Source organism: Theobroma cacao, chromosome 10 (assembly GCF_053813885.1).
Source record: "Theobroma cacao isolate CCN51 chromosome 10, ASM5381388v1, whole genome shotgun sequence".
NCBI lineage: Eukaryota > Viridiplantae > Streptophyta > Magnoliopsida > Malvales > Malvaceae > Theobroma > Theobroma cacao.
In genome coordinates this window covers 5,058,286-5,072,985 of record NC_142648.1, presented here as the reverse complement: position 1 = coordinate 5,072,985, position 14,700 = coordinate 5,058,286, and the positions used below count along the sequence as shown (strand labels likewise).

The following is a 14,700-nucleotide window of genomic DNA, read 5'->3' as shown; positions in this document are numbered from 1 at the left end:
AGATAATGCATACTGTGAGGTTTTTGTCAAGGTTCATGCAGCAACCATGCCAATCACATGCCATTGCAGCCAAGAGAGTACGGAGGTATTTGAATGGTATAATCACCTTTGGACTCAAATTCACCCAAAATGGTGAAATCAAATTAATGGGATATTAAAATAGTGATTAGGCCGGCTCTGTTGATGATGCAAAGAGTACCTCTGGCTATGTATTCTCAATTGGAAATGGAGTATTTGCATGGTGTTCTCAGAAACAGGAGACTGTGGCTTAGTCCTTAGCAGAGGCTGAGTATGTCTCTGTTGCAACAACAGCAAACCAAGTAATTTGGTTAAGAAAAATTCTCCATGACCTAGGATTCCCACTAACAACTGCATCAGATTTATTTGTTGACAATAAATCTGCATCAGATTTATTTGTTGATAATAAATTTGCTTTAGCTATGGTAAAAGATCCTGTGTTCCACGGACGTACAAAACACATCAATGTTAAGTACCACTCACTGAGGGAAGCAGAATAGCACAGAGAGAGAATGAAGATAGTCAATGCAAGCATTAAGGGAGAATGTTAACTTATAATGCTTGCATCCGCATGGACACGAAAGGCATATGCATTCCACATAGATTCTGCGCAAAAATAGGAGTCTTTTGTTTAAAACTCTATGACTCTACATGTTAAGCTGCATGAAGCTATTTTGTTAAATGTTTTACACTTGTTAATGGATCAAGAACAAGTGTTAGTGTTTAATTAATGTTGTATCTCTTGATATATATGTGTTGTTCTTATCAATGTGAATATAAGACCTTATTTGTTAATAACAAAGTAACTATCGTTCACCTCTGTTCTACTACCTTTTAATAGAGCATTATATTCGTCTTTGTTGTTAACAGCCGCAGGGTGGTCGGCCGGTGACTGGGAGCACCACCAGCAGGCCACATTGTTTAAAAAAAAAGAAAAAAAAAATATTTTAATCTTTTCATATTTTTTATTGACAGTTTTTGCATTTATACGTCTCATTATCTATTTCGAAAACTAATAGCCTCGCGTAGAATTTTGATTAAAACTTAAGAGATCTAAGTATTTTATCTTTGTTTTTATGATATCATTGTGCTCGGATTCTATTGCATCCACATGCATATATTGCAAGCAAACATAGATACTCTATGCTTTTTTTTGGTGTGATGCAGAAACCCTAGAGGTTTAAACTACATTTATTCCCATTCAAAGGCCAACTAGATTATAGTTAATACTTCCAGAGTTCGTTTCCCAGGATTTTCTAACATTTTTCTTCTAAAAGCACACTATTATCCTGTTCTGTTTGAATATGGTATGCATCCAAATGTTGGTATCATTTAAAAAAAAAAAAACTTTAATATATTTTGCAGTTTTTAGAGAAGGAAAATACTTGCTTGGAATTGGATATGAAAGACATTTTAGCTCAATAAGATTGCCAGAAAGATCATATTGCCAGAAATATGAATCTTGAATTTCACTTTCTACATTGAAGTAATGTTCAATAATAATAATAATAATAAAGAGAGAAAATAGAGTAAATAAGTAAACCAGCTTGAAGATTTTAATAACTCTTTGATTCATTTCAGTAGGTAATCTTCAAAAAATCAAGATACCATTGTACCAGCATCCACATGCAAATATTTTTACAGTCATACATAAAAGCCCCAAAGCTTTACACGATGGTTATTCCCATTCCAAGGCCAACTACATTGAATGCAAGCAGTGGAATGACGGAAATCATATTTCAGCAGCCAATTTCTCTAAATCAGCAGCTTCAGATAGTGTACCTCTAGTCCACAGCTTCAGCATCTCCAATGCTGCCTTTGGCTGGTCCATGGGAACCATGTGACAAGCATCGTGAACGTGTAAGTAGACTCTAAGAGAACGAAGGCACAACGTCTTCAATTTACAGTGAAAAGAAACTTCTTTGTTAGAATCTATAGGAACCATTACTCCATCTCTGTAAACAAATTTTGGATCAAACATGAATTCCATGTCTGTACAGGTGGTGCCTACAGAGTGACGGATACATTGCGTTGGAAAAACTAAACTATTTTCTGAGCTTTTGCAACGACTCTTGGCACTTGGATAACTTTCCATGACTTTCAATTCTTAGGTTTTCATTAAATTTACTGCTGCTATATCCAGCATCATAAACTTTCCTAACTTTAAAGAAGATCCACAGACATTAATGCAACTACCGTCCACTGGCTCCCATCTGATTTTGGTTCTTGAAGCAGGACTTTTTGCATCAAACTAAGCAGGGTATGTAGGCAGTCAGCGCAGCATTGATACATGCATGTAACCCCCGATTCAGTTGGAAGAGCTGTTTTGCTTGAAGAGAAATATGGATCTTCTCTATGTTCACGGTCTTCGGGCTTGCTATCTGCAGATGTGATAATGATCTTTGTTTCAGAAGCATTAACCTCGTTGCAAGCGTTCCCAGTTACATGGAACTTCAACTTTGTACCTAGAATCTTGATTAGTGGTGGATGCAAACAACTTTGATTTAGGAATCAATCCTGATTAAGCTGTCTCACATGTATGTATGTAATAAAATTGTCCCATGTTCTCTATTCATCAGTTTCCTGATGTGACCTTTAATTTGCCTTACAGAACTTTAATAAGTTTCGTAAACTATATGGGAAACTACTCAGGAGATGTGAAGAGAGAATTTACAGGAATAATAGTTCATGAGGCGGATCATGTTGAGCAGTGGAATGGGAATGGCCAAACTCTTGGAGGATTAATAGAAGGAATTGCAGACTATATCAGGTTAAAAGCTGGATATGCACCACCTCACTGGGTAAGACAAATTATTGACCTTTTGTGCATATGTTGAACTTTAAAAATTAAAATATTGTAACTTAGCTTTCATAGCAAACCACTCAGCTTGAATTGACTCATAAGCCCTGTACCAAATTCATTTCATAGCAGTTCCAACATACTAGATAGTAGAACAAGTGAGAGCCATGTTGTAACATATTCCTACATTCAAGCAGACTCAAACAACACCTTCGACACAGCACTAACCCATAACACAGCAGCTCCTATCGCAAGAGACCACTCACACTCAACAAGCAAAACTTACTTCATAATTAATACAGCCCGAGATTCAAAGCAAGTACAAAACAAAGACCAAAACAAACATCCCAACAATAGATCATCAACCTAACCGATGCTCAGTTCTCTTCACACAACAAGTCATACAACGAAAACAAAGCACCTTGCTTAACATTAAAGCCAAGAGCAAAAGCAAAAACAGAATCCGAAACTTCTTGATGTGTAAACTTCTTGCTTCATTTCAGAAGGTAAATTACAACTAAACAATTCTTTTTCTTCTATTACATTTTAATCAAAAAATTCAGGTACATTAAAACAATAATCCTCAAACCAGTCAGCAGTCTCTCCAAAATCGATTGCAATATTTTTTGCGTAATCCAAACCATTAGTTAGCCAGCTATCATCTGTGTGCTCTTCTGATTTTGCATCAGTTTTGACATCTTGACTTGTCGTCGCAGCTTCAGAATCCACGGTATATTCAACATTCATCTTACTTGGTTCACCTTCACCATCCACATCTCTTCCACAAATTTCAGAGTTACTCGACCCAGTCATGGAGTTAGAAGCAGTACAAGTAGTTGCCTCCAAAAACACGGGTGAAGTAATTGTAACTGAGTCAAAATCTGAAACATGAGGCATATTCAGCATCGCATTTTCACCATCCATCGTCCAGGCAGTTTCAGAATCCACAGTATACTCAACATTCATCCTACTTGGTTCACCTTCACGGTCCACATCTCTTCCACAAATTTCATAGTTACTCGGCACAGTCATGGAGTTAGAAGCAGCACAAGTAGTTGCCTCCGAAAACGCGTGTGAAGTAGTTGCAACTGAGTCAGAACCCGAAATATGAGGCATATTTAGTATGGCATTCTCCCCATACATCGTCCTGGCAGCTTCGTCATAAGCTAAAGCAGCTTCACAAGCAGTAGGAAAAGTACCAAGCCATATTCTCTTCCCTCCATTGGGTGCTCGAATTTCAGCCACCCATTTACCCCAAGTCCTCTGCCTAACACCTCGGTAGTTACTGCTTTGATTCTGAGGTCCTCCTTTCCCTTTCATACACCCCTTTTTGGAGCCCTTGGCAGGAGCTTTACACGATTGTTTGGCATCCTTGCTTTGACTCCAGAGCTTGAGAGTGTCAGCAACTGATAAACCATCACGTCTCTTCCTTTTTCTACAAGAATCCGAAGACAGAGTTGAAGCCACCTTAAGATTTTGATCCATCTTGCAATCGTGATCCAATGTAGTAAATAGAAGCTCTGGTATTTGAAACCCTCTTGAAATAACAATTAGCCGTTAAAAATTGAGTGATTTAAACTGCTTCAGACCCCAACAATCTGCAGTTCAATTCAAGAAACAAATTGTCACTATGGACGTAAATACCAGTGATCAACAGAAACAAAGAAAAATGACCATCAGGTATTTCTTTCTATTTTCTAGGTAAAGAAGTAAGAAAAGAAAAATTATAATCGACACTTTCTTAAGATCCGAAACCCTAAACAAAAACTTAACTGAAAAATAAAATCAATCCTAAAAAATCAAGATAAAAAATGTAACTACAAAACGTACCTGTAAAAAGAACCAAGAGAATGAACAAACTTCCAGCTTCAATTCTCTCTGAACAGGTTTTTCTTCTGTTTTATTCTCTAACAAAACACGCTTTGGTTCTTGCTTGTATGGTTTGGTTCCAGGAAACAGACTAATAAGGAAAGTAAAGTGTGAGACCAGACCGGGAAGTGTTCTAACGGAAATCAACTGCCCCGCTTTTATACCTTCCCATTGATGCCACGTCACCAAAAATTACTTTAATCTCCTTAATTAATTGGACAACTAAAATTTCATTACACAATGTATATCCATAACCATATATAGTATATCAACACCAGCTGCAAATTATAAAACAAGAAAAGGTGTCGAGGAGATAAGTAGCAACGATTCAATCTGTGATATATATTTTATAAGTTATAACACAAAAATGGCAAAAGAAAAAAAATAAGCATCAATTAATATATCCAGGCTTTGAAGTTTGAAACAAAGAGTTAAAACTGTAGAGCAATGATCAAAGGAAAAGAGGAAACCATTTCAGATTCAACATTACCGCAAAGCTTTATTGCCGTTTCACAAACTGGAACCAGCTTGTTGATAGGATTGTAGTCAGACTTCTTAATTACCCCCATGTCCAAAGCATAATCTATGTAAGCTTTATACTGGATTGCAGGGTCAGTCAGGCCATTACCAATAGCAAATCCCTGCTAACCACATTGTAGTTTTTTTTTTTTTTAAAGGTAACCACATTGTAGTTTAAGTTAGCGAAAGAGCAAACTAATCCCACCAGAGAGATTTAAATATTAATTAATATCTGCGGATGAGGCAAATGATGGTGATTTACTTTTGAAGATAATTAAGGGGATGGAGGGTTTGAATTTGTGTACTTTTCTTTATCTTTTTTTCAGAGGGAAGAATGTAAAAATTACTGTTAAATTATGATTTGATATCCATCTTTATGTTGAATTGTTAATTAATTAGAAGGTTATATTTAGTTAGTATGATCTTTCTCCTTAATTACAACCTTATAAACTTTGCACACTTACATTGCACTTGTAAACAACTATAAAACAAGTGTTAAGCTTAAAATTTCCTTAAGACATGCAAGACTACTCGCAATGGTATGTGAAAAAGGCAGCTAAGCATATTGTTCAACCAGGACAACGAAGCAAACTGTATTGACATGCTTACACGTGTAATTATCATGCAAGCATTGCAATTTAACATGAATATGGTATTGCAAACAAAAAGCAATTTACCTTGTGGTTAGGAAAAGCAAGTTGCTGATTGTGGATCTTGCAAGGTTTGAAAGATTTGACAAATCTGGTATGTTCTTTATGGTTGATATTTATAAGAATTTATAATTAGTTGATTAAATGCAAGCTTCAAACCCATCTTGCCATTAACTTTTTTGTGTTTTTTTTAATAGTCTCTTGTATTCTATCTGTGTGTATGTTTTCTTACTACACTAAAAGTTTTATATAACTGGTTTCAAAAATTTCCGGTTTCTTTGAGTGGTAAACAACTGAAAGTAGGAGCAAAAGGACACTTCCGTTTAGGTTCAGTAAGTGCATTCTATATGCATTATTAGTCAGTTTATCCGAATATGCTTGTTGGTTTTATTTTCTAATATTGTTATGAGATTCATCTGCAAATGAATAGGCTCTGCAAGGACTTCACTTACAATAACAATTGGGCCATCTTCACGACATCATGCAGAGACCACTAGCACAATAATGTTTGGGCAGAGGGTGAGTTTCTTTGAAAAATATTGCTATATAAAAGTTGAGGAATTCTCCTGTCAAATGCATGCAATATTCTCTGTTTAATTCTTGACCAACCTCTCTCCCTTTCTCTTTGTTTTGTTATTTTGCCATGGCATTTTCATCTTCCTTATACTTTGATATATGCAACATATATAAATTCTGCATCTTTCAGTCTTTGAATTTTCCTGGTTTTGTGGATTTCCTCTCAGCATGTAAATGGAGCAGGCTTCCTTTGCTGGATATTGTTTTCGTCCATTAAATTGAAATTGGAGGCAGCACTACATTGATTTATACAACAGAACTGGTATAAACTTGCCGTAGTGGGAGGAAGTTGTTGCACTATGTCTTAATCACAATTAGAGTGTGTCATTGTCATGCATTAACTGAATTGTAGAAGGATATAGCTTCCAAGGGTTTTACCTGCTCCTTTGAGCTGATCAAGAAGAATGTTCATTAACTATGGCAGGGTTTGTGTGAGAAAGATTCCCTGTAGTAGCTAATTGAGTGTGGAAATATTCTACAAGCAAAACAAATTGAGCTTTTCTGCTACTTAGTTGTTGGTTAGGCATTAGTTCCCTACTATTTTTGGAGCCAACCAAAGCTTATGCTGCATAACTAAACCTTAGCAAAATGGAAAGCTAGGGTGTATGAAATCTGAGATGGGATCCTTTATTTAGAAATGGCCAGCATTGCTATTTAATGTGTATGCATGTACATATGTGCATCCATGTTAGCATGCATGCATGTGTCTGTATTCATGGATCTTAGTGTATCTATTTTGCTTTATAGCTAAATGCCTGAACCATAAATGTTGATGAAAAGACTGCACTTGTTTTATATATTATCTTTTTAATGATGAGTTGATGAGGCAGCCTAATAACTTGTTTTTTGCAGGCAATGAAAATTGTAAATATGGTAAAGCTTAAAGAAGAGTTTGATTATGAAAGTTTATATCGGAAGCTTCAGAGTCAAGTAGACCATCTCGCAGTAGAAATTGATGGACAACAGAAGTTGTGGGAGAGACAAATATGATTTGGATAAGCAATTGCAGGAATGTCAAGATTTTTTTTAGGATAAAATACTTAAACTTTTTAAGTTTTAATTATAATTTTATGCTAGTCTATTAATTTTTGAAACGTACAGTCCGTTCAAAAAAATATTTTTTACTAAATACATAAATTCAGCTATTAATCAACTGTTAAGGTTTTCGTTAATTTGATGATGTAATAATATTGAAAGGATAATTTTACTTTTTATTAATTTTAAAAATTACTATTATATAAATTATATTTTTTCATTTTAAATTTTTTTTCAAAAAGAATTTTCTAGCAAGTTAGGGGAGCAGAGCACCTGCCGTGGGGTGGTTGGCTAGTGAATGGGAGCACCACCAGCAGGCCACATTGTTTAAGAGGAAAAAAAAGAAAGAAAAAGGAATATTTTAATTTTTTCATATTTTCTATTAACAATGTTTGCATTTTTATGTCTCATTGTTTATTTCGAAAACTAGTAATCTCGTGTAGAATTTTGGTTAAAACTTAAGAGATCTAAGTATTTTATTTTTGTTTTTATGATATCATTGTGCTAGGATTCTATTGCATCCACATGCATATATTGCAAGCATACATTGCAAGCATACATAAATACCCTATGTTTTTTTTTTTTTTGGTGCGATGCAGAAACCCCAGAGGTTTATACTACATTTATTCCCATTCTAAGGCCAACTAGATTGTAGTTAATACTTTTTTTTTTAATTATAGTTAATACTGGTTCCAGAATTCGGTTCCCAGGCTTTTCTAACATATTTCTTCTAAAATCAAATTATTATCCTGTTCTGTTTGAATCTGGTATGCATCCAAATGTTGGTATCATTTAATAAAAAAACTTTAATATCTTATAATATTTTGCAGTTTTTAGAGAAGGAAAATACTTGCTTGGAATTGGATATGAAAGACATTTTAGCTCAATTAAATTGCCAGAAAGTTCATAACTCTTTGATGCAAGATAAAGTTGCAGAATTAGGAATGAGTTCAGAACTGAGCAAGGTAGCTTTCTTTGATCAAAATTTGCTGCGGCTGTTTTTATACATATATTTAATATGATCCAAGCAAGTCTCTACAATGTTTGGTTGATAAACTAAGAATTTTTTTTGTTGATAGTGGACCTCTTATTGTATGCAAGCCTTTTTAATAATGTTATGGTCTTAAATAGTAGCCTTACTTCAACTTTGTACCTAGAATCTTGATTAGTGTGGATGCAAACAACTTTGATATAGGAATGAATCATGATTATACTGTCTCACATGTACGTATGTCAAAAGAACCAGAAAAATGAACAAAGTTCCTGCTTCGATTCTCTCTGACCAGGGTTTTGTTTCTTTCCCTCTAAGACAAAGAAACTCTGAATTTTTTAGGTTTGGTCTTTCTTCTTTTTTTTTTCGAACTGAACAAGCTTTGGTTTTTGCTTGTATAGTTTGATACTGGGAAACAGTGCAAAATATACTTTAATCTCCTTCATTAATTGGACAAATAAAATTTCATTAAACAATGTGTATCTATAACCATGTATAGTAATTAAGTAAGCCAGCTTGAAGATTTTTATAAGTCCTTGATTCATATAAGTTCAATAGGTGATCTTCAAAAAAACAAAGATACCATTGTACTAGCATTAACATGCAATTATTTACAGGCATACATAGAAACCCCAGAGCTTTACGATACGGCTATTCCCATTCTAATGCCAACTAAATTGTATGCAAGCAGTGCAATGATGGAAATCATATTTCAGCAACCAATTTCTCTGAATCGGCAGCTTCAGATAATGTACCCTTAGTCCACCGCTTCAGCATCTCCAATGCTGCCTTTGGCTGGTCCATAGGAACCATGTGACCTGCATCGTGAACCTGTAAGATCATCACACAGTTATGTCAACATCAGCTGCAAATTATTAGCTATCAATAGATTAAAGACAAAGGCAGGGTTGGGTAAAGAGAAGACCTTTAGGAAACCAAGAGGTCCATGAGTTTTCAAGACTCCTGCTTCTGAGCCATCAACGACAAAAGGAACCTCAGGAGATGCTACAAACTCCTTCTGACCAGACCATTCCATTGCATGGACCCATCTCGAATTGCCTGTTCAAGAAAAATTACATGACCACATTCACATACAAATTGGCGAAGTAAATAGCTAGATGTATCTGATATAAAATATTTTTATCACTAATTCATGAAATACTTACCAAGCCAGTTGCAGATGAGATCATATTCTCCAGCATATACAAGAAGCTTGACACCATCCTCAAGGAGAGCAGGAATGCCAACTTCAAGATTCCTCATCCAGTCAACCAGCATGGCCTGATACACTGTAGGACTGCAGGACACAAAGTCAATACTCCCAACTCCAAGGGCATCCCTAACAGATTCCTGGTTCAGAAATGTCTCCATGTTTGAGAAGTCATAGCAAAGGCTCCCTTCACATTTCGTTCTAATGTCGTAGTACTGCAGACAACACATTAGTGCATGTCAAATTTTACTCAAAGAATCATAAGGGGTCAGGACACAGATTACTTTCATCAACAGCTTATTCAGAGCGAAGAGGTAGTTATAGGTGAGTGATTCAACAATAACAAAAAATATCTAGATATCCTTTGCTCATAAAGAAAGAATTCTGAAAAAAAAAGAAAAAGAAAGAGTATATGACATGAAGATCAATTGCGGGCCCTACTACTTCTTCTCATCAGGCAAATTACATTGCTTGAGCAAAAACACTTCTTCAGATTTTCCACACAAAAAGATTGTTTGATTATGCCATGAAATGATGCACATTATAGTTTACAGGATATTACAACCAGAACAAGAATGAGAACAACCCATTCATACAGATAATCCATCAAATATGTTTTTAAGAATTAAAGGGTAATTTTAATGTGCCACGACCTAAGCAAAGCAAACAACTGAATAAAGAATAAAGTAGAAAATATGACAAGCCATGGCTCTCCTTGAACAAGACACCAAATAAAATAAAAACAAAATTACATCTCTTACATTTGTATCGCCAGCAAGTGCCATGATGCCAGTGAATATGGCATTGCAGACAAAATATGAAGCCATGCAAGAGATTGTGCCATCAGTGCCTGAAATTTTTTTTTTTTATTTCCAAAAGAAGAAAAAGTGTTGAGGAGATAAGTGGCACCAATTCACTCTGTGATATATATCTTAAAAGTTATAACACAATATGCAAAAAGAAACGAATAAGCATCAATTAATATATCCAGGCTTTGAAGTTTAAAACAAAGAGGTAGTAAAACTGTAGAGAATGATCATAAGAAAAGAGGGAACCATCTCAGATGCAACATTACCACAAAGCTTTATTGCCATTTCACAAACTGGAACCAGCTTGTTGATACGATTGTAGTCAGACTTCTTAATTACCCCCATGTCCAAAGCATAATCTGTGTAAGCTTTATACTGGATTGCAGGGTCAGTCAGGCCATTACCAATAGCAAATCCCTGTTAACCACATTGTAGTTGAAGTTAGCAAAAGAATTGATTCCAAACAAGTTGTAACTTTCAGAAATAACTAAAATAACATGTAGAAGCTTGACATCATAATTGGTAACATACCTTTAGGTTTATATGAATTCCATCTTTAGCTTTGTTTCCTTGGTGGACTCGGGCAGCAAAAGCTGGAATGTAGTGCCCAGCATATGATTCTCCAGTTATATAAAAGTCATTCTTTTCAAACTCAGGGTGTTCAGCAAAGAATGCCTAACATAATAAAAACAGCCCAATCAAAACAACAACGTTATTCATTTTTCCTCAAACTATTGAGTGATGTTCATTCACCTTTCATAGTATTGACAACAAGTAATTCAGTGGAGTAAACAATTATGCCAAACTCCTTGCAAAAATAAACAAACTAACCTGTAAGAAGTCATATAGGTCGTTGCTAACTTCATCTTCATTATGACGAATGTCCCTTCTATCAGAACTATAACTAAAGCCGGTACCAATGGGTTGGTCCACATACAGAAGGTTTGATGCCTACAACATAAAACCGAAAAAGGGGAAAGAAGAAAAAGAGTCCATCAACCATTGAAGCATCTCAAAGTCAAAACTATTTAATATCACATAATATATCAGAAAGATAAAAATTAATCAAAGTTTGCGGTGATACTTAATAGGGGCAAATATCAAATCCCAAAGAAGGAAGAATATGAAGAAAAAAGTACCATGTCCCAACCATACTGATTCCAAATAAGAGACATGTTCTCAGCAATGGTAAAAGGACCATTTTCATAAAACAAAGCCAATTCACTACTACACCCTGGCCCTCCAGTCAACCAGATTACAACAGGGTCCTTTTTGCTATTTCGTGATTCAAAGAAGAAATAGAACATTCTGCAAAAAATCAGCTAAACGTCAAACCAAATTGAAAAAGAAAATAAAGTAGCATTTAAAGGGTGAAAAGGAAGGGAGGGATCTAGCGAGTAAGCAGTTTACACATTTTCATTAACCCACCATAAAGGTAGTTAATTGAGAATTTTCTTTCCTTGGTTTCAGAAAAATGATTGAAAACATGGAAATAAAAAAGCCATCGACTGTAAAAGCTGATAATAGTATATTAAATGAAGAATGCTTGTACAATTTTAAGCTTTAATTAATCTAGCAGCATCACAAGAAAGTTGCAACGGTCTGGAAAACATGGCATCGTATTGATAATAAGATGCTTAAATTAATAAACACTGTGAGATAATGTAAAAAAGCAACCACCTACAGCAACCATTAAACTCCATCAAACAAAGATAATCAAATACACTGACTAAAACATTAACCAGCACAGACATTTCTGTTTGACTCTAGTTGTTCCACATAAACCTATTATATCTAGAAAGATACCATTTTTAAAAAATTATTAAAAAAGTTAGAGGGTTTTGGTTTTACCAAGCTTCAAGAGCATTTAGCCAGAGAATTTCACCGAGAAACCAATTATATTTCAGCGGTTTTGAGGTTAAACCCTTAAAGCCGCAAATAATCACCAAATACCTTAGGGAAAAAACAAAGACACATTGATGCATTAACAATTTTAAAAAGGTGCAACAATTTTAATCTTTAACCATGAATCACAAGAATTTTGCCTAAAAAACATAATAAGCACCTCATTGTCCAATTTCATGGGCTTTTTGGTAATTAAGGTTAAACCCCACACCAACCTCCCTTCAAAAAAAAAAAAAAACAAAAACAATTCCAAAGTTAAAAGTCGAAAATCTTACCCAAAAAATATGTAATAAAATTCTTCAATTTAAGAATTAAATTAAATTAAATCCAAAATATCACCCCAAAACTCTTAAGTTTCAAGATTAACCACCCCAAACCCAAAAAAAAAAAAAAATCCACCCTCCCAAAAAAAGGATTAGAAAAACGCAATTCCTAATCCAAAATTCCAAAATATCACCAGCAAAATAACCCACAGAATAATCAACTCATTTTCCAATTCATGAGGTTTTAAGTATTAAAACCCCAGAAAGCTACAAAAAAAAAAACCCAAAAGCGTAAAAAAGTCATGTAATTATCTCATTCGCCAATTAAGAAACAAAAATAATTACCATTCAAAGGCTTTTAGTATTAAACACCTTCACTCCAAAAAAAAAACAAAAAAGAAAAAAAGACCCACCTAATACCCCCAATTTAAAAAAAAAATCCAAAATTTTCGATTTACCTGGCATCATGAGAATTAGCTAGCTTGTAATAACCAGCATGATGACCCAAATCCTCAACGGAAACCCCACCAGGCACCGCCAAATTCGGGAACTTGAACCGCTTCTCCACCAACCTCGAATCCTCCGGTAAGGAAACCTGGCCTCCATCAACGACGTTGACTTCCTCCTTAGGAAACAAATTCAACTCCCTTATCAACTTCTTCGCATGTATCGAGGGGAAACTTGATCCTCCGAGTCGCCGCTCGTCTAAGAAGGAGGAAGCGGCCGCGGAGGAGATGGAAATGAGGAAGAGAAGGGAAACAGAAAACGGGTATAAGATTTTCGGATTTGCCATCTTTTCTTTTTCTCTTTGAGAGTAAGGAAAGGAGATCGTGAGAGAAATGAATATTTATAGCGAGCGAGGAAGAAACTGACAGTCTGATTTAGTGGGGAATGGTAGTTGTCAGTTGTTATTTCTCTATGTAGGTGAGATTTTTTTTTTTGTTTTTTTGCTAGTTTAAATAGATAAATTGCTCTATTTTTTTTATTAAAAATTTGTCATAAACTTGTAAAAGACTAATTATGAATTTAATAATTATTAATCAAGTTAAATCATCATGCATGATTAAGTTAGTTTATTGTTCTTGTGAATTAATTTATTTAAATTTTTTGATGATTCATTAATGATGGTTGAATATATTACTTTTCAAAATCTATTGTATTCACTTCCATACCTAACTTAAAGATTTAATCCTAAATTTTGATCCATTTAATATCCATATTATGATATTTATCAATTTCATATCTAACATACATGACTTTTACGTGTAAATTTTTTAATATAGGACAGCTTTTTCATGAGAAGAAGAGTTTAATGTTACATTTCTATTTTGTTGTTTATCAATTTTTTACACTATTACAATAGAGTACTTAATTAATAAATAAAATTAAAATTAAATCACATATTAAATTTTGTTTATAATGAAGTTTTGGGGCATACAAACAGCTGATTCGATCAATTCAATATTAAAATTTTAAAAATAAACTTACTTTATGTAAAAATTAAATCAAATTGATCAAAAATCGATCAAACTGAAATAAATTTTTTATAACATTTGATAAATTTAAAAATAATATATATATATATATATATATATAAACATGTTCAAGTAAATTCAACACTATTTTAAATTCAATATATATTCACTAAATAATGTATAAACTACAAAATATATTAATAAATAATTTTTATTTTTATTTAATTCAAATTTAATTGAAAATTTAAATAATTAAAAATTAAACAAAATTGATAAAAATAAATAAACTTGTAAAATCTAACATTTCGAAAACTGTTATAATCAAATAAAAAAAATCAATCTCATTTCGATTCAATCGAATTTTTCAATTCGAAATTATTTTAAGTTCGAACTCAAATTTGATAATAATAAAATCGAACCAACTTAAATTTGAGGGATTGCCTCAATTATATAACCTAAACTCAACAGGGGATTGACTAACAAAAAAACTCAATAGGGTTCTGTATATATTAAAAACTAAATTTTTATACTCTCTCTTGAATCAGTAAAATGAATTTATTAAATCAAATTCAAACTTAAA

At 33.8% G+C, this 14,700-nt stretch overlaps 2 protein-coding genes across 2 annotated transcripts; both read right to left on the bottom strand.

Annotated features, from left to right (window-relative positions):
• Nucleotides 1-3,007: 3,007 nt before the first annotated feature.
• On the bottom strand, nt 3,008-4,303 carry LOC108663595 (dehydration-responsive element-binding protein 2C-like). Its single transcript, XM_088802534.1, has 4 exons — nt 3,880-4,303; nt 3,408-3,636; nt 3,240-3,310; nt 3,008-3,063 (listed from the first exon to the last, which is right to left on the bottom strand). Exons 1-4 carry the CDS (start codon nt 4,301-4,303, stop codon nt 3,008-3,010), a joined length of 780 nt encoding a protein of 259 aa, XP_088658660.1.
• A 4,657-nt stretch (nt 4,304-8,960) lies between these two features.
• Nucleotides 8,961-13,560, bottom strand: SCPL49 (SERINE CARBOXYPEPTIDASE-LIKE 49). Its single transcript, XM_007009941.3, has 9 exons — nt 13,104-13,560; nt 11,617-11,785; nt 11,309-11,428; nt 11,009-11,152; nt 10,744-10,894; nt 10,430-10,518; nt 9,625-9,883; nt 9,384-9,517; nt 8,961-9,289 (listed from the first exon to the last, which is right to left on the bottom strand). The coding sequence occupies exons 1-9, from the start codon at nt 13,436-13,438 to the stop codon at nt 9,164-9,166; spliced, it is 1,527 nt and encodes a 508-aa protein (XP_007010003.3). The 5' UTR covers nt 13,439-13,560; the 3' UTR covers nt 8,961-9,163.
• Between the last annotated feature and the right edge of the window lie 1,140 nt (nt 13,561-14,700).